The sequence below is a fragment of the Camelina sativa genome, chromosome 19 (assembly GCF_000633955.1).
Source record: "Camelina sativa cultivar DH55 chromosome 19, Cs, whole genome shotgun sequence".
Classification (NCBI taxonomy): Eukaryota; Viridiplantae; Streptophyta; class Magnoliopsida; order Brassicales; family Brassicaceae; genus Camelina; species Camelina sativa.
Window position 1 is genome coordinate 5,677,525 of NC_025703.1, and position 20,163 is coordinate 5,697,687.

Genomic DNA, 20,163 nt, shown 5'->3' on the forward strand with positions numbered 1-20,163 from the left:
TTTTTTTTTTTTTTTTTTTCTTTGCTGCTTCTCTCTCCCTCGGAAATGGAAACAATTAAGACCCAATAAAAGAAAATCGAAATTAAATTTTTGGTAAAAAAGAAAAAAAAAAAAAAACTCTTTTATCTTATGATCTCCAGAATCAGCTGCTGAAGTTTCTCGAGAGCTAACCATATCTCTCTTCTTCCTTCTACACCCGATTCCTCAGGTAACAGTCTTCTTTGTTCAACTTTTCTCCCCCAATTTCTCTTCGGGGTTTTTTTTTTTTTTTTTTTTTTTTTTCCAATTCAATTTTACTATTTTCACAAGTCGATAGTGACCACTACGGAGACATTATAATCCCACTCCCACCATTGTTCATAATTTCTCTAGAAATCAAACATGCATGTTTCATGTTTCATAGAGATGAGTTAACTAGAGAAGTCAGTGACCATGTTTTTTTCGGATCTATCTAATCAAAGCTCAACATGTGTTTTGTTATCAGTTGGATTTGATCTTAATTCCAAGTTATGGTTTAGGCTTCTTATAACAATGTACTTAAAGAATAATTATTATTATTATGCAGCTCTTAGATGTAAAAACAAACAGTGTGAGGAGGTGATGAAGGACAACTTGAGTAATTTTGAGAAAAGTTTGTACAAAAAGCTCAAGAGTGGAAAGCTCGAGGTTAAAGTCTCTTACCGTACTTTCCTCTGTCCTTATTGCCCCGACAACAAGAAGAAGGTTGGTCTCTATCTTGACATCCTTCAGCATGCTTCTGGAGTTGGTAACAGCAGTTCCAAGAAAAGAAGTCTCACTGAGAAGGCTAGCCACCGTGCTCTTGCCAAATACCTTATTAAAGATCTTTCTCATTACGCCACTACTAGAATTTCCAAGCGCTTACAAGCCAGAACTGCAGCATCCACCCGCGGCGGCATTACTCTTCCAGTTTATGATGATCAGTTCGAGAAACTTGTCTGGCCTTGGAAAGGTATTGGCACCCTTACTTTGTTACTTTGTTATGTCCTATCTCCTTACCACTATAGTCTCTACTAATTAAAGTTGTGTCTGTCGCTGGGTTAGGCATTTTGGTTAATATTCCCACAACGTTGACACAAGATGGCCTGTCTTCTACTGGAGAGAGTGGACCAAAACTTAAGGATGAATTGATCCGAAGAGGGTTCAACCCTATCAGAGTTCGTACTGTGTGGGACCGTTTTGGTCATTCTGGAACTGGAATAGTGGAATTTAATAGAGACTGGAATGGACTTCACGATGCTTTGGTGTTCAAGAAGGCTTATGAAGCTGATGGTCATGGCAAAAAGGATTGGCTGTGTGGTGCTACTGACTCGAGCCTTTATGCATGGCTTGCCAATGCTGATGATTACTATAAGGCTAACTATTTAGGAGAAAACTTGCGGAAGACGGGTGACCTCAAAAGTATTTCTAGGTTTGCAGAAGAAGAGGCCAGGAAAGAACAAAAGCTTATGAACTCTCTAAACGTAATGGTTGAGAGCAAAACAAATCGGTTGAAGAAGTTAGAGGAAAAATATTCAAAGGATTCGATTAAACTTAAGTATGAGACTGAAGAAAAAGAAAAGATTCTCCGTGCTTACAATGAAGGTGGGCTTTTCCTACTAGCTTCAAGATTTACATCCCTTTGAGAAAGTATCGTTGCATCATCCAACTATACATATTTCTATAGATTGTGTTTATATTCGTTTTACATTTTTTCGTTTTGCATCTGAAGATCTGACGGGAAGACAACAAAAATCGACTGATCACTTCAATAGGATCTTTGCTGATCATGAAAAGCAAAAGGTGCAGCTGGAGTCTCAGATAAAAGAACTTGAAATTAAAGAATTGGAGTTGGCAAAACGGGAGGCAAAGAATGAAACACAGAGGAAATTATTGGCAAAAGAGTTTGAACAGGTATATGCTAACATCCTCATTTTTAAAACTAATTCTGGACTGCCTCTTTCTTCTTCTAAAATTTGTTCAATGGCATTATTATCAGAGTGCTGCTATATATAGTTACGTTCAACTAGCTGCCGTGGAACAACAAAAGACCAGAGAGAGAGTGCAAAAATTGGCTGTAGATCACAAGGTGTGGGAATGCTTCCTTCTTTAAAAAGGCTGGCTCTTTAACTTTAAGTGACAGGGTCCTGCCGTGTTTTTAACCTTAGATGCAAAAGGAAAAGCTTCATAAGAGAATTGCTGCCCTAGGAAGACAGCTTGAACAGAAACAAGAGCTTGAACTGGAGGTCGAGCAACTGAAAAGACAGCTGAGCCTGCTGAGACACATGGAACTGGACAGTGGTTCTGAAATTGTGAACAAGGTGGAGACCTTCCTCAGAGACCTTAGTGAGCAAGAAGGAGAGCTTGCGCGCTTAAATAAATTTAATCAAGATCTTGTTGTACAAGAGCGGAAGACCAATGATGAGCTTCAAGAAGCTCGAAGAGCATTGATAAGCGTAAGTAGATCTCTTATATTCGAACATATTTTCTTTGAACTTTCAGTCTCATAACGGAGCTAGGTGACTCTTTGCATATAGTGAGTTTACATTATTATAAACTCGGATTATACTGGACATGGTAGGCTAGAGTGGTTGGATGCATTAACAACAGAAAGACACTCTTTGATTTTTTTCTTAAATTGATTATATTTATAGAATTTGAGAGAGACGAGATCGCATATTGGTGTTAGGAGAATGGGGGAGCTTGACACCAAACCATTCATAGAAGCAATGAAAATAAAATATTGTCAAGAAGATCTGGAGGATTGGGCAGTAGAAGTTATCCAGCTCTGGGAGGAATATCTTAAGGACCCAGATTGGCATCCGTTTAAACGGATAAAGCTTGAGACTGAAGAAAATGTAGTGGTATTGCTTCTCCTGTATATCACTAATCTAAATCGATTTTGTTCTTATCTTCCATCCTAAATAATATGTTTCAAAAAGTTAGCTTACCAGCAAAAGACCTGCATTCATGGGTGTGTACAACTGTCAGCTGCATATGCAGATGTGGTTAACTTGGTTTTATGGATTGGTGGATGATATATAGAACCCTGAAGCTGTTGATATCTTTGGCAGGAAGTAATAGATGAGGATGACGAGAAGTTAAGAACCCTGAAGAATGAACTGGGGGATAAGGCGTACCAAGCAGTGGCAAATGCATTGCTGGAAATAAACGAGTACAATCCGAGTGGAAGGTACATCTCTTCAGAGCTGTGGAACTTCAGAGAAGACAGGAAGGCTACGCTTGAGGAAGGTGTTACTAGTCTCTTGGAGCAATGGAATCAGGCGAAGCGTCATAAACCTTAAATGTTATATTTACATTTACCCGGTACACTAACTACCAAAATTTCCAGTTTTCCGAATTTTCTTGCTTATATAGTTTTCTGAGGTCTTTACCTTGCAGTTGCAGGAGATGGGAAATAAGTTTTCTGCATAAAGGATGTCAAGATGCCAAATTCAACAAGTGTCTCATCTTTGATGCTGTATGGGTCTCAGGTTTGGTAAGTAGGTGGAAAGTACAGGAGGATGGCTTCAAATTGGGATGTGGGTCGGAGTTGGAACCGTTTCAACACGACGGTTCACCATTGTAGGAAAGTAAAGTAACTAACATTGGTAGAAGCTTCTAAACCTTTAGAGAAGGTCTTTGAATTTGTGAAGAAATTAACATTTTTAACTGAATTAATCAATTAGAGTCTTTCACCAATAAGAATAAGAAACACTCCACAGTGTCTTATATTCCTATTCCATAGTCACAGAGCAATATTTTATATCTTTCATTCATATTGGGTTATTCTCTCATTTATAGCTGAAAATATACGAAAACAATGAAAGGATAACGCTGACTTTGTCATTTGTCAGACAGGAACGAACGACTAAAAATTACAATACTCCTTTTATGGACCGTGAATATTACAGAAAATAATCAATGTGAAAAAGATATTAAAAAAAACACAAGTTTAGAAAACCTAAAAAGTTGGTTAGGGACGAATCTCATCCCAGTTGGAGTCATTTACAGATGACGAAAGCAGGAAAAAAAAAGAAGTGTATTTAAGAGAAAAAAATGAGAAATAAAGACAATTAATCTTTGCAGAAATTGAGTTTTCCATTATTGTTGTTTGCTTCTGTACACCCACCCACCAATGCGTACCTCCTTTTTGTACACTGAAACACCTGATTCAAGAGCTCTACCTCTGTTCATGTCTGGATCTTTAGATGCTCCTCTCGCTTGATGTTTTCCTTGGTGCTGCGACCAATACCCATACGCCCTCAAGACTCTGTCTAGGAGATCTTGTGGCACCGGCTCTCCTCTTCGTTGCTGCGGTGATATACTTGCTGTGTGAACCAGCGTCTTCCATTTGTCCTGCAAATTCACATGTTATTGGAACATTAGGCTACTGTGGAACGTCATATGTTCCAGATTACATGTTCTTGTTCAATGTATTTACCTTCAAGTCCACGTAAGTCCGATGTTCTGAATTCTCAAAAGCACGCAATTTCACATCACGCCATCTGTGTTATGATATATATCGACCATTAGCTTTTGAGTTTTGACATTAACCCACGACCACACCACATGAGTTATTGAGTTATGGTGGAACTAGGTGTTATTTACCTTCCAGTCCCGAGTTCCTCAACTGCTTGTACAAGAGCTTCTACCTCTGTCACGGAGAAGGGTCTCCTGGTTCTGCGCTGGGCAAGCTCACTACGCTTAGGTTTCTGGTTCAACGGAACTATGGCAAGCGCCTTAACTTCCAAGGATGGAAGTGGAACAAGCGCTTTTGAATCTGATGAAGGTTCATCAACAGATATGTCACTCTGATATGGAACTAAATCAAGGTTACTTTCCACAATATTTCCTGAATTAATCACGTCATCTGCATGGGGAACTCCAGAATCTAACGTGGGAGAAGCCGCAGACCTGGGATGATCATTCAGAACCGCTTTTGCTTAGGAATCTTCAAGAAGAATGAACACTAGTGATATTCAACTAAAACAGCACAAGGATATGATAGCAAATTTCTTAGTACCGTTCAGACAAATTCGTAAGGTCGGTTGGCACAGCAGGATCTTCGGAACACAAAGGAAGGGGAACTTTGCCGGGGCCAGGCTCCAGGGTGAACCCAAGGTTGTCCAGATTTTCATCACATGATATCCCAGTCTGTGAGAGAGTTTTCCTGTCATCTCTGACCTTCTTCCCATGCATCAATACCCCAACACGTATTCCTCCGCTGAGTAAAACACCGACAGCCTCCATCACCGTCCTCTGGAACCAAAAGGGTCAAAGATCAAAACGGTATTAAGTACACCACACAAGAGAACCAAACATAAGTGAGGGAAAGAAAATACATATTGGCGTGTACCTTTAATGATCCTACTGATGCAGTGTCTGGAACTTCAATAAAAAGCTCTGGAATCCTAAAGGACTTAATGCTTAGCTTTACTGCACCAGAGATAAAAATACATGAGAACCACATTATCCAGTCTCGGGATAAATGTCTCAGTATCATATACCATCCGGTCAAGTACCATCGGAGCCCTTTGAGAGGACCACAACAGCTAAGATAAGATTACTGAAAAGTTTTGATATAGACTACAATAACCACCTGTATCTCCCTTTTTGGATAACTTGGAAACACTTCCACTACTGAGTCCTCCATCAGAAGTTACGACCGAGCTTCTGTCAGGTGATCTTCTCCTCTTATATATGATATCACGCTGCCATGGGTTGTATCCACAATACGATTTTCTTTTGCGATAAAGAGTCTTTACACCCACATCTAGACATCCATGATCAAAGTAAGAACAGGGCGAATAACAAAAAAAAAAGAAAAGAAGGAATATTCAAATATACATACCAGCTCTACTGTGTCCAAAGTCTTTGGAAACTTGCTTCCAGTATTTGGACGACAGCGACTTTCTTATTCTTCGAATTGATGGAGACCTATACGACTTAAATTTATTGCTAAGCTTATGATAACTAAAGAATTTTTCATCATCATCTTTTCTAACTAAGTTAGTATGATTCCCATGTCTAGCAAAGGAACCATTAGGAGTCATATCCATGCTGGATGGCAATTTTAAATCACCACCCACACGAACTAACTTAGGAAACTGCACACCTAAAGCAGTTGCCTCCTCTAAGTTGCAAGTCTCAGGGATTAAGCCTCCATCTCCCAAGGGATCGGTTGCTTCTCCTTGTTTAATAAACCCAGTATTCACATTATTAACACCACCTGTCTCCCCAGTGATGCCTCCAGATTTAACATAAGAGTCACAATTAGCATTCTTGGTGCCACAACCTAAATCCATCGAACCATGAATCATTTTGTAATCAGACATTGGAGTTCGCTCCAAAACGCCGTCGTTATCCGGAAATGAGAAACTGTTCACCACACACTTGTCAGTAGAGTTGTCATATGTAGTAATAGGCCTTGAAACAGAGTTTCCTTGGTCAGAAAATTCAGATTTGACAGGCTTGCGTTTATCATCTTGTTCTTGTTTAACATCGTGATTATTCCCTTCAAATGCATTGGAAGACGCTGAAGAACTCTCGCTTTCCTTTTCCTGTAGCAACTTCCCAGCCAAAGCGAGTAAGTCAATAGCACAGATCTTAGTGTCATAATCATCATCAATCTTCTTGCTTAGGACCTTCCTCTGAAGTAAAAAAAAAAAAAACAACAAACCAATAGTCATAAGAAGACATAAAGCTAACTAACAGATCCAAGGTGAATCACAAATGAGAACTTACCCTGCAGGAACGAGGAGCCCTGGGGATGTTGGGAAAGTCAAAGCCAACGGAAAGGCAATCAAACTTCCTCTTGAACACCATCTCTCAAATATGCATATCACACTGTGTTAAGACCAAACAAATGATTAGCAGAAACGTAATTTTTTCAGATCATCACTAGCTATTGAGCAAGATGATGAGATCAAAATAGCTCTAAGCACGCATGTTACAATGTATAGAGAAAGCCAAAATGATGTTTAAGACATTTTAGGAATACAGATCAAAACATTGAATTGGAGACAATCACAGCCACACGAATCAGCAGTAAACCAAGTTAGATCATCAGATCAACACAGCAAGTCCGAGCGTTTGATCTGACAAAAGCTTAAAATCATGGTAATGCAAAAGCATAATAAGTGATCATTGAAGAAAAAAGACTCAAAAATGCTACGAAGCTGCTTACAAAAGAAGATGAAAACAAATCAGTAAACACCTGATGATGCTACCGATCAGATCTCGGAACAAAAATCACAAATTTCTGACGACCCGTCAAAGAATGTAATCGAAATTTGAAATCCGGATCAGCAGAGCAGAGAGAGAGAGTCAAAGGATGAAAAAAAATCAACAAAATTGACTCCAAAAACCCCAAAGAATTTTACAGATCGGTAAGTATATAAATCAATTGCGATAAAGAAAAAAGGAAAACTCACCTATCAGCCACCAGTTTCTTGATCACGATCCAAAAACCAACACTTATGATTTACAGATCACGCAAACTTATAACTAAAACCCCAATTTTATCTTCTGTTTACGTGTATAGAGAAAAAAAAAACAAAATGTACAAAAAAAGGAAAAGTTAGAATTCGATCTATGCAAAGAAATGAACAATTCTTCGAGTTTTTTGGTTTTGGGTATGTGCGGTAAGAATCCGTCGTTGTCCTTAGAAAAGAAAGAAGGAAGAAGACGTGAAAAGCCCCATCGCCAAAACAGAAAAACCCCTTTTTTATTTATTTATTTATTTCACATAATTCTCATAAATTAATTAAATAAAATAAATTAAAAAGGTTTTTTTTTATTGACCACACAAATAACAATGGGTTGAGATGAGAGATGAGGCAGTTGAAGGAAACGGGCTATCGACGGTCACTCTTTGTGAATTATATGGTAAACCCCTCTCTCCATTTAACTGGCTATTGAGGTTGAGGGTCACCCTCTCTCTCTCCCTCGGTGTCGGGGGATCACTTCATAACCCCTTAAAAACAAGATAGGTTTTGTCAGAAAGAATCTTTAATTTTAGGGATCGGATATAAACAAAAAAAACAATTGAATAGTTGTGTTTTCTGATTGGAGTGGGGTCTTTGTAATACAGTACTATACAAACAACGAGAGTTGTCTATCTCTTCCACGTGGATAGAGAGTGAGACAACAAGTCTTTATAGCTTTGGTAATAACGTCACAAGGTTTTTTAAACTGTTAATTTACTAACTTGAGTGATAATTCATCCCCACCCAAAAAGAAAAAAAAAAAAAAACTGGAGTGATAATATGATTTTCTTGGTAGTAATTGTTTTTATGAGCTATATACATATATATATCTTAGACATGTTGATGAAGCATGTGCAAATGGGGCCAAATATGAACGTGATATTGTGTTTAATGTATTTGGTGTATTCTGTTAATTTAATGATCATGTTCGTGTGTTAAATAAGCATATGCTTGACTAATGCTATACGAACCGAGATGTGTTGAATCTAAACATAAATTTATGGCCAAGTGTTGAATCGATTAATACTTTGTTTTTGTCGTGTTGGACTTCTCTGAGCGTGTCTACAACACATACTGTATGTGGCTGGTCTTCGACCCTTGTAAGTTATTGTAACTTTCGTGATTATGGGCCGCATGACAATTGACGAATGGGTCGAGTCGGGTCGGCCGGGTCGGGTCAGTTCGGTCGGGTCGGCCGGGTCGGGTCGGGTCGGACAATTCTATTGGAAAGTAGAAAGGAAGGTATACATTCTCCAAGAGAAAGCTCCTCCGACCATTCTCTATTAAAGTTTTTTTTTCTTTGCATTCATGATTATTAGGCAACTATCGTTGGTTACGGTTTTATAGTTCTACTTCTATATACAGACGTTGCAGGGAGAACGTTCGTATCCTCGTTTCACTTTGTCTCTTCTTTTGGATATGTAGATTCATGGCCACACTTATGATTTTAATTAGGCGTATATATATGTCACTAAACATATAAACATTCATTTACTTTGTTTTAATTATACACATGCTGCATATGCACTTCATGCATATTAATATATATTTTGAGTTTTGTATGTAAATGGAAAAAAATGGGCCAAATTTACAAGATAACAAGAAAATAAATAAATTCAGAAGACAAGAGACTGATATAGTATTGCACGATCGCATGGTTGAGCCTCGTGGGCATGAACATAGCACACAAATTGAATTGCATACATTCACAAACATTTTATAAGAAAAAAAAAACATAGCACCAAAACAGGTCTACGTACGGAAATTTAAGATAGTATAAAGATTTTAAGAAAAATCCATATGCTTTATTCTCTATTTTGATTTGCATTATGCTTTTATACACTATAGAACCTTGAAAACGTGTGGTGCCATATAAGGAGAATAATTTATAACAGTATTTCTTACCTTTATGATGATTATTAACAAAGTTAATTTTGAGTTACTTTGCTAAATTAGTTATTTAAACGAATTTTAATTAGGATGAGTGACTATACAAGTGTAAATATATTTCATTGACGTGACTTTTTCTTCTTTTTCTTGGTTGTAAAGTTTACTGCTCAACCAAAAATAAATGTTGTTTACATCATGACAAAAAGAAAAAACCTTATGTTTGTAATATATATGATGGAGGGTTTTGTATTAATTACGAGTCCCATCCTGCTTGGAACCAAATGATATCCCGTATATGTGCTTTTGTGATATACTGTAGCATGTAACGAAAAGGAACAAGACGAGGGGATTCCCATACCACAGGTTAATTCTGTTGACAAAATTTGTTAATGTTCCCAAATTCAATGAGTCGAGAAGTGTAGATTGAACATATCTAGTAAATGTCACCGCAAAAAGAAGATATACAGAGGAACTTTTAGTTAGATGGAGCATATATTTAAATCAAGGTTGATGTTATACTAAAATTTAACTTTTCAATTATAAAAAAAAAAACTTTTAACTAAATTTGTTTTGACATATGGTCAATATATTTTAGTAACATTATACACTTGCTTATAAATAATAAAGTCATCATATTTAAACAGAAGAAATATAACTAACGCCTCACGCTCATACAGACGCTAGTAAACCATAAATTGATTATCCAACTAATCTATATTATTATTTTTGAAATACATTTTATGTTATGTCCTTAAAATTTTAGTTATTTAATTTGTTTTTTTTACAACATTAACTCTTAACTATTTTCCTAAAATAACAATTTCTGGAAACTCATTTAATGGAACTATTTAAATCGACCTAATTTGATACATTTATTGTCATAAATAGCTTAACAACATCTATACATTTCGATTTTTCCAAAAACAACTCTACGCATTAAATTTTTAATCCCATAAAAATCTCCAAACCTATTTTAATAGATCTTTAGAGACTGTATGATCTCTTAAATTTAAATAACATAGCCGAGTTTGAGTAACAAATGATTACAATCGCAATAATTATTATAACGTTAATAAAGTTCATAAAAACGAGAAACCAACTTTAGAAACTCAATAATCGGGTATATTTAACTTTAGCATCAAGAAAAACATATCGGGTTAAATCTTCTTTTAATTATTTGGTCAATACTACTAATATAAGAATATTAGACATATTAAATCAGGGTAATTTAACTAAAATTTTGTAAAACAATTAAATTATTGGTAAAATTGTGACTTAATCTGACAATAGCTTATAAATTACATATTTATGTATTTATTTCCCCTTTTATTGTTCTAATAATTGACAATCCAAACAAAATTATTATTTAATTAAACAAAACAAAATAAATATAAAAAACAAAAAAAATTATCCTGAGGTGTACCGCGAGTTAAAATCTAGTAGTCATTAAATTTTGGAGTCAATGGTCACTAAACAAACCACAGTAAAACCTCTATAAATTAATAAGGTCGGGACCATAAAATTTTATTAATTTATAAATATTTTAATTTATCGATAAATTAATAATTATTAATTTATGAAAAGATTTTCTCATGCTTAATTTATAATCTTGGCTATTGTAACAGGATGAATGTCAATTGTTTAGTAGATTATTTAGGTAAAAATGATAAATGATAAATTTTAGAGTTTAGTAGAAATTGCTATTTCTATCCTGCACGCTAATGATGAAGTCGAATGGTAGTGATGAAGTTGAGAAAGATATTGCGGTACCTTTAGAACCAGTTACTAAAGAAGCAATTATCGCATCTAGTACTCTCCATAATTTTTGGATGCGATTTGAGAAGATAACAAATGAAAAAGATTAGAGATGAGCTCCAACAAAAATGCAAATTCAAGAATAGGCAAACAACAATAGAGTCATATTTCACTAGATTTTCTTAGATATATATGTATATATATATATATATATATTTTAGTTTATTTGATTATTAATTTATAATATTGATGGGACCATATTTTTACATAGGATTTCTAAAAAAATTATTATCTCATTATTTTATCGAAATGTGTCGTTTTTTACACACCGGCCCAACTTGGGACCGAAAGAATTTATTAATTTATAGCGAGTATTAATTTAAAGAGTATTAATTATAGAGATTCTACTGCACTTGGAAAATGCAAATATACTTTTGGTCATAAGTGCGTGAGGAAAAAAGGAAACGAAAAAAACCCTAGTTCTTTCTCAAAAAAATCGTCGCCATCTGAGTCTTGATTGCTTTTCCGCCGTCTGGGGCTTCGCCGACGGTGTGAGAGGGCTCTGCTCTTCCTCTTTGTATTATTTTCCAGTTGTAGTAGTAGTATGGTGACTCGATCTCTTCCTCTCCAGCGGTGCTGAGGAGTGGCTCATCTGTTGCAGCAGCTGATGCTAAGGAATGAAATCTCGGCTCGTTTCCTCTCCGGCGGCTAATGGTGGTGGTTCGAAGCTGCTCCGCGCGGCCTTCTTTGTAACTTCAGGGTTCGGATCTGGGACTTGGGTCGCGCCCTCCTGCTACACCCAACCTCTCTCCCGGAGATCCTAGTTTGCCCGGAGATTATCAGTTGAGTCGGGTTTAGAGTCTACCGATTATTGGGGAGGATTCTGTGTGCGTAGGTGGCCGAGATTTGAGGACATCCTTTAAGCCGGCGTTCTTGAGAGCTTCCTCAATTTTTTGGTTTCAGTCCGGCTAAGAAGCGAGACAATAAGGCAGATGTGACGTGGCCAATCCGGAAAGGCACCGTGAGGTGAAGTTATGCTAATTTGTGCTCCAATTTCTTATCTTTAGTTGATTATCATTCTGGATTTGTGAGATAAGTTCGGAGAAGCCTTTGCTCTTGCTGGTTTTGTTTCGCGTCTCTTGGTCGGTTCAGTCGGATGTATTGTCTGTTTTTAGCTTAAGACCGGAACAATGAAAGCCGAAGATACCAAGCTTTTCTGATTTTGCGCCATTGGGTGTTGATGCTAATGGGACAAGTTCTACTTGTCGATCATGAGGTTCTCATAGCTTGGATTGAAATTGTTCTTCAGTATAGGATTTGGTGTTCTTTGTGTTAGTAGTAGTTCTTGTGTCATAGGGTTTATTTAGGTGGTTTAAGAGATGATTTCATACTGAGTCGTGGTGTGTTATCTATCTCGTTGTGGTAGGAAAATGCAATATTTCTCGGTTAGGTAGTATTGGATCCGCTAGTGATTCACGGTTTTACTAGATCGACTCATTGCATTTAATCCAATTCTTTGGAGGGAAATGTTAAGTACCTTTGATTTGGATGTAATATCTTGGTTAATGAATAACTGATGTTGAGCAAAAAAAAAAAAAAAAACGATCAAACCACTTGGAAAATAAACGAGCAGCGCAAGCCCATGAGTGGACCGCATATTTAGATTGACTAAACGCAAACGGCAAATCCTCGTAGCTCCGTCAAACTTAAACGGCGTTAACAAAACAAACGGCGTCCCCTGTCTTAAAAAATTACGAGTCTCTCTCTCTCTCTCTCGCTTCTCTCAAAAAAAAAAAAAAAAAAAGGGTTGGGATCATTATTTTGATAGAAGCAGCGACTCCTCTAATCCTTTGGCCGCCGATAACGCACTCGTCTCGTCTCGTCTCCAAGCTTTATCCATCGGGTTAGATTTCTCCTTCATATTCTTCGATGATCGTATTTGAATTTTTTATCTGTTTTTTTTTTTTCAATCTCTTTTGATTGCAATTAAACGAGGAAAGAAATCACTGTTTGATCTTGTCGAATCTCTGAATAAATTACAGATTCGATTGATGAACTTGTTCCAGATCCCTAATTCCCTCTGTTAATTCTTAGTTCTTTGCTCTCTCTCTCTCTCTCGATTGATATTTTTCAGGTGGTGGGGTTGTAGGTAGCTCTCCATGTGTTTGTTGTTGTTGTTGTGAGTGACTCTCTCTTCTTAGCTGGCCGTTGTTTTTGGAGCTTTAATAGCAAAAAACTTTAGAGGTGGTGTAATCAGTGAGAGATCCTCCTGTAAAGATGAAAATATCCTTGACTTGCATCTATGGCTTTGTCGATTGATGTTCTAATTCTCTTGCTACCTAAGGGTTTTTTTTGATTCCCTTCCCCACCGGATCTGTGGAAATTTTAATAAAGTTGGTTTAAAAAGAGAGATATGGGTGAGACTCTCATCACAACCCTGTCTATGGAGAACTATCACCCGTCGACACTTCTTTCCATGGATTCTGGTGCTTTTACTCATGAAGAATCAGAGAGGGAGACTAACCGTTCCCTCATACTTACTGGACCTCCTGATATCAATCTTCCACTCTCATCTGAAGCAAGCCCATCTCTGCTTCTTTGGAACGAACACTGTGATATCTTAGAAGTTGGACTTGGCCCTCAGCTGTATGAGCCTGAAGCTGTTGTTCATGTGCCTAAGGTTGCCAAGAAGTACAACAAGCGTGTTGATAGTGCATGGGGTGCTTGGCTTTTCTTCAGTTTCTACTTCAAACCTGTTTTGGATGACAAGTCCAAAAATAAGTTGACCAGGGACAGCAATGGCTTGTCCGGTTATGATAAATCTGATTTGCAGCTTGACTCCTTCTTGGTTCAGCATGACATGGAGAATATGTACATGTGGGTGTTCAAGGAAAAGCCTGAAAATGCACTTGGCAAGATGCAGCTGCGCAGTTACATGAATGGACACTCACGCGAGGGTGAGCGTCCTTTCCCTTTCAGTGTGGACAAAGGTTTTGTCCGCTCTCATAGGATGCAGAGGAAACATTACCGTGGTCTCTCTAACCCTCAGTGCCTCCATGGAATCGAAGTTGTTCATTCACCCAATCTTTCTGTACTCAACGAAGATGAAAAGAAGAAGTGGACAGAACTCACAGGCCGGGATGTCAACTTTGCTATTCCAGCTGAAGCTAGTGATTATGGTTCATGGAGGAATCTCCCAACCACTGAGTTCGAGGCTGAGCGTCCTCTTCCTCTGGCTAAAGCTAACGGCCACACCAACCTGAAAAAACTTAACGGTACCTGCCTGAACCTGTCAACACATTCCCCGGACCATGTAGTTGATACAGTGGAAGTAAGACCCGGATCTAGTAATAAGCGCAAAAGGGATTGTCTTGCTCTAGGTAACTGCGATGACTCGAGCTCAAGTGAGAAATCCCTGGACATGAAAATCCATGCAACGGAGCTGCCTTGGTCAAATGACTTCAGCGGGGTGATGAAGAACGTGTACGGTCCAGTCACAGCTGCGAAAACGATATATGAAGACGACAAGGGCTTCTTAATAGTTATGAGCCTGCCATTTGTTGATTCGGGAAGGGTGAAGGTGACATGGAGGAATACACCAACACATGGAATAGTGAAGATATCATGTGTAAGTACAGCATGTGAACCATTCATCAAGAGACATGATAAGAACATTTAAGCTAACAGATCCGACACCAGAGCATTGCCCACCGGGGGAGTTTGTCCGCGAAGTCTCCCTGCCGAATAGGATTCCAGATGACGCCAAGCTTGAAGCTTACCGGGATGAAACTGGAACAACGCTAGAGGTTTTAGTTCCAAAACACCGAATGGGACCCGAGGAGCATGAGGTTCGCGTTTGTCTCCGTCCGGTCGTGCTAGAGTGAGATTTAGTGCATAACTTCCTTCTGAAAGGATTTTATTGGTTCATGTATCATTGGATTATTCATATTTAATCATATTTACCCCCATTTATTACTTTCGTTTAACCCTCTCGGTTCCTATTCATAACTTCATTATGCGTAAAAATAACTTTGACGACTCATATGAACAAGAAATTCTCAAATTCTACAACTCACAGTTAAATAATTTCGGAAAGTATATCAAAAACTTGATAAGAGATTCAAACAATCTATTCATATGCTTAGTTCTCTTGAAGATCACTTTCCCAGTTGTCTTTTAGATCTATCTTAATCGCTAACAATTTTTTAAGTTCGAAACTGAATGGTAAATTTTCAAAACTAAAAGCAAAAATCTTAAAACATCAAATTGATCATAGAGCAGGCAGGTTCAGAGTACACAGAAAGATTAACTAGGTAACACCAACTAGAAAATTAAAAGTGAACAGAGTACAACAAGAGAAGCTTTAAAAAGCTTAATCAACTTCTTCAATCTTAGGGCCAGCACCGCCGCTACCACCAGCCGGAGCATCATCGTCCATTGCTCCAGCACCACCCATATCAGGCCCAGCACCTTGGTACATCTTAGCAATGATTGGGTTGCAAAGAGACTCGAGCTCCTTCATCTTATCCTCGAACTCATCTGCCTCCGCCAGCTGATTACCATCCAACCACTCAATAGCTTGGTCGATCGCATCCTCAATCTTCTTCTTATCAGCTGCATCCAGCTTAGATGCTATCTTATCGTCCTTGATCGTGTTCCTCATGTTGTATGCATAGTTCTCCAGAGCGTTCTTTGCATCAACCTTCTTCTTGTGTTCTTCATCCTCAGCCTTGTACTTCTCTGCTTCTTGTACCATCTTCTCGATCTCTTCCTTTGATAACCTTCCCTTGTCGTTTGTGATTGTGATCTTGTTCTTTTGACCAGTCGTCTTGTCCTCAGCCGACACGTTCAGGATACCATTGGCGTCGATGTCGAAACAGACTGTAATTTGGGGAACACCTCGTGGAGCAGGTGGTATACCGCTGAGCTCGAACTTTCCCAAAAGGTTGTTGTCCTTTGTCCTTGCTCTCTCCCCTTCATAGACCTGGATCAGAACACCGGGCTGGTTGTCTGAATAGGTAGAGAACACCTGCTCTTTCTTCGTCGGAATAGTTGTGTTCCTCGGAATCAGGACAGTCATAACCCCACCGGCGGTTTCCAAACCCAAGGACAGAGGAGTGACATCAAGAAGTAACAAGTCTTGGACCTTCTCGTTCCCTTCACCGCTCAAGATCGCAGCTTGAACAGCAGCTCCATAAGCAACAGCCTCATCCGGGTTAATGCTTTTACAAAGCTCTTTCCCATTGAAAAAGTCTTGCAAAAGCTGCTGCACTTTAGGGATTCTTGTAGAGCCACCAACAAGGACAACATCATGGACACTGTTCTTGTCCATCTTAGCATCTCTCAAACACTTCTCCACTGGCTCCATACACTTCCTGAACAAATCCATGTTGAGCTCCTCGAATCTAGCACGAGTGATGGTAGTGTAGAAATCAATACCCTCGTACAAAGAGTCGATTTCAATAGTCGTCTGAGCAGTCGAAGAAAGAGTCCTCTTGGCCCGCTCACAAGCTGTTCTAAGCCTCCTCAAAGCCCTTGGGTTACCAGTGATATCCTTCTTGTTCTTCCTCTTAAACTCCTGAACAAAATGATTAACCATCCTGTTGTCAAAGTCCTCACCACCAAGATGCGTGTCACCAGCAGTGGCCTTGACTTCAAAGATACCTTCCTCAATCGTAAGCAAAGAAACATCAAAAGTACCACCTCCCAAATCAAAGATCAAAACATTCTTCTCTCCAACACTCGACGCCTTCTTGTCAAGACCGTAAGCAATCGCCGCAGCGGTTGGCTCGTTGATGATACGCATCACGTTGAGACCAGAGATAACACCAGCGTCCTTAGTCGCCTGACGCTGAGAGTCGTTGAAATAAGCAGGTACGGTAACAACAGCGTTCTTAACAGGAGAGCCAAGGAAAGCTTCAGCAATCTCCCGCATCTTAATGAGAACCATAGAGGAGATCTCCTCGGCAGAGAACTGTTTCTCCTCTCCCTTGTAGTTGACCGTGATCATAGGCTTCTCAGCTGGACCGGATTTAACCGTGAATGGCCAGTGCTTTAAATCCGATTGAACCGACGGATCACTGTATCTTCTCCCAATCAGACGCTTAGCATCTGCAAATACATCACAAACAAGTCAATAACACATCCTAACGAAACACAAAATCAAGATCCATATATGAATTACAAAACCTTCTATATTTAGATTAGATCTAAGGGAGCAAGCTAAATCAAAATCACTAGACATGCAACAACAAGCAAAGTAAAGCAGAGAGTTAGATTCAAAAAAGAGAGCAGAGGAATCATACCGAAGACGGTGTTGGTAGGGTTCATGGCGACTTGATTCTTAGCGGCATCACCGATGAGACGCTCGGAGTCAGTGAAAGCAACGTAGGAAGGAGTGGTACGGTTTCCTTGATCGTTGGCGATGATTTCGACGCGGTCGTGTTGCCAAACACCGACGCAAGAGTAGGTAGTACCGAGATCGATACCGATAGCTGGACCTTCACCTTTACCCGCCATTATTAGAGATCAAACAACAATAGAAACTAATTTGTGTGTGAGCTTTTGAGAAATTTTTGTGAGTGTTTTGTTCGTTTGTTCGATTATGGTGTGAGGAAGGAGAAGAGGGCAAGGACGAGGTGTTTATATATGAATGGAGGATGGGTCGGTAAAAGAGGTTTCGAGAATGTTCACGAGTGTAAATCTCAGCCGTTGGATCTTATTTTTTGCTTCTTTTAGTTTTATTGTTTCCTTTTTTAATTTGTCTATAGCTTCTCGCTCCTTCGAGAGTGGTCTTTCAAATATGTCAATAATAACTCGTTTTAAAAAGGAAAAAAAAAAGTCAGGTGACCCAATTAACATTTTTGTATTTGTTTTTTCACCTTTTATTTTTGGAATTTTTATATTTTTACATATTTCTAAAAAAGTTAAATCCGCTCGAGTCACGTTAATTATATATTTAAAGATAAAAAAGTAAATTATAGTTATTTTCTAACTAATTTTGTTAAAGTATAATTTGAGCAGATTTTATTGTAATCAGGTAATCTTATTAGTAAAAATTACTAAGAGGGGTATTGAACTTGTATTTTAACGGATTTGGTGGGATTTGAATATTTTAGAATTTTACAAGATTTGATTGAGTTTTAGAACATTCTTGATTGTTTGTTAGAATTTTTACATATTTTTAAAAAAATACTTATGATTTAGAGGGATTTTATTATTAGATTTTGGGAGATTTTATGATGCTTCATAAAAAAAAAAGTAAATGATGAAGGTGTTGTCCTTTATATGCATTGCTCTAGTCCCTTTCTCTTTCTATATCATTTGTTCCAATTGTTTTATACTTGGGTTAGGCAAAGCTGGAGAAAAAACTGTTGAAGAGATGGTTAAAGCATATAGAGAATTTTTTTTTGGTTTAATGTTATATCCATCGAATTATTAATTTTTTCTTTCGGTTAAAAACTTGAATCTAAAACGAGAAAGGAAGCAATCAAATTCACCGGTGGTGGGATTGGAGCTGAGGAGTAGGGAAGAGCTAGAAGACGTGACGAGGTGAGACTGTATCTGTTTCAATTTTGATTTCCCAGGAAATACAGTTTTCTTCTTCTTCTTATGAAATCCTGTAAAGTTCTATCTCAAAGGGTATGATTTTGAGGAAGAGTATTTTCAACTAAAAAACAAATCAAAATCTCCTAGAATCATTCAAAGTAATAGTTTTTTAAAAAATTATGATATTTCGAATAACAATTGATTAAGTAAGTTTTATAAATTATTGATTGAATAACAAGAAATTGTAAATGATTTTAAATGATTTTACATAAATTTAACTTGAATAACAAAAGATTTTTTTTTTTTTTTAAATCATCAACTGAATAACAAGTGTTTGGCGATTGCATCTAGTGTCACACGAGAGGGCCGCCTTCAATCTTACCTTGCCTTAGGTGGCCCTGCTTGCCTACAGCATTAGATTGATCGCGAACGGTGAGGCACATGAACAATTTCTACTAGTGGTTTGCTCTGTTTTTTTTACTTTGCTCAATGGTTGGCATTGATGTTTTTGTACTTGAATTACCTCTCTTTCGATTTAATCAAATCAGAGTTAAAAAAAAAATAACAAGTATTTTTAAAAATACTCTAAAATCTTCTAAATTTTCAAAAAATCTTCTAAAATTTCAAGTTCAACACCCCTCTCTAAACTTGGAAAAAGAATGATCGTAGCAATTTATTGCATAGCATTAATTCAATATTTATGGTAAGTGGAACGAGATAGATTACTAGTAATTTATTTTTATCCAAAAGCTCAATTTGGTTTGATTCGTTAATTGTAAAAACAGTCATAATAAGCTTTGGGGGATCAGAATCGCGCCGTTTAGGTTGGTCGGTTCTGCTAAGAGCATGATTAGTGAAGCTGAGACAACCTAAAACCATTATTTACTGTAAAAATCAACGCCTTTCAATGTACAAAGAGCCTCTCACTCGGAGTTTGGTGTTTAGCAATTTCATCAAACATGCGAAAGGGATAAAGATGAAAAATGCAGATAAGAAGAATTGAATCTCCCGCAAGAGTGGATAATGAAAAATGGGAAATGGATTAGGAACATTGTAACAACATATTCATCTCCTCAACAAGACTGTTATTATTATCTCTTTTCAGTTTGAAGCAGGTAAATAATAATACTATAAACTAATAAAAAGCCTTACATCATCAATCCATTCTAAAGTTTCCATCACTCAGGTCGCTTCAAACTTGGGATCAGCAGCAACGTAGTGATAAGCAATTACCAATGCGAAGATGAAGATGCCAAGAGAATTGACAATAAACCCCAAGTCTTGATCATCGATCATCTGCCACCCAACACCAAATGAAACAACAATACTTGATCAACCGATTCTTATCCCATCAACAAACAAACAAACACAAGGATATAGCTCCTATCCCAATCTCCAACTAGAGTTATAACTAAAACTCATTTAGTTCTTGTTAAAACAACAAAATGATAGAAGAATTAAGCAAAAAAAAAAAAAAAAAAGA

General features: G+C 37.7%; 4 protein-coding genes and 1 pseudogene across 6 annotated transcripts in view; 2 read left to right on the forward strand and 3 right to left on the reverse strand.

The window, feature by feature from the left end:
• LOC104765021 (factor of DNA methylation 3) lies at nt 20-3,737 on the forward strand. Of its 2 annotated transcripts, none has more exons than XM_010488674.2 (9): nt 20-208; nt 566-970; nt 1,063-1,602; nt 1,730-1,911; nt 1,997-2,086; nt 2,166-2,453; nt 2,652-2,861; nt 3,072-3,324; nt 3,406-3,737. In XM_010488674.2, the coding sequence occupies exons 2-8, from the start codon at nt 601-603 to the stop codon at nt 3,300-3,302; spliced, it is 1,911 nt and encodes a 636-aa protein (XP_010486976.1). In that variant the 5' UTR covers nt 20-208; nt 566-600; the 3' UTR covers nt 3,303-3,324; nt 3,406-3,737. The 2 variants fall into 2 exon arrangements, with proteins under 2 accessions (XP_010486976.1, XP_010486975.1); XM_010488673.2 differs by having other exon boundaries at nt 3,400-3,729.
• Nucleotides 3,863-7,719, reverse strand: LOC104765022 (telomere repeat-binding protein 3-like). 2 transcript variants are annotated; one of them, XM_019241433.1, is made up of 9 exons: nt 7,434-7,719; nt 6,745-6,844; nt 5,852-6,650; nt 5,600-5,773; nt 5,357-5,436; nt 5,024-5,259; nt 4,609-4,914; nt 4,442-4,505; nt 3,863-4,356 (listed from the first exon to the last, which is right to left on the reverse strand). In XM_019241433.1, the coding sequence occupies exons 2-9, from the start codon at nt 6,823-6,825 to the stop codon at nt 4,102-4,104; spliced, it is 1,995 nt and encodes a 664-aa protein (XP_019096978.1). In that variant the 5' UTR covers nt 6,826-6,844; nt 7,434-7,719; the 3' UTR covers nt 3,863-4,101. The 2 variants fall into 2 exon arrangements, with proteins under 2 accessions (XP_019096978.1, XP_010486979.1); XM_010488677.2 differs by lacking the exon at nt 7,434-7,719 and adding an exon at nt 7,217-7,356 and having other exon boundaries at nt 6,745-6,846.
• On the forward strand, nt 12,893-15,115 carry LOC104765023 (annotated as a pseudogene).
• LOC104765024 (probable mediator of RNA polymerase II transcription subunit 37c) lies at nt 15,372-17,762 on the reverse strand. The gene is made up of 2 exons (XM_010488678.1): nt 17,438-17,762; nt 15,372-17,243 (listed from the first exon to the last, which is right to left on the reverse strand). The coding sequence occupies exons 1-2, from the start codon at nt 17,649-17,651 to the stop codon at nt 15,505-15,507; spliced, it is 1,953 nt and encodes a 650-aa protein (XP_010486980.1). The 5' UTR covers nt 17,652-17,762; the 3' UTR covers nt 15,372-15,504.
• The window catches only part of LOC104765025 (dolichyl-diphosphooligosaccharide--protein glycosyltransferase subunit 4A-like), a 1,507-nt gene continuing 1,045 nt past the window's right edge, over nt 19,702-20,163 (reverse strand). Inside the window, exon 2 of the mRNA XM_010488679.2 lies at nt 19,702-19,976. Coding sequence (XP_010486981.1) covers nt 19,863-19,976 — 114 coding nt within the window. The 3' untranslated portion in view covers nt 19,702-19,862. The remainder of the gene's footprint in view (nt 19,977-20,163) is intronic.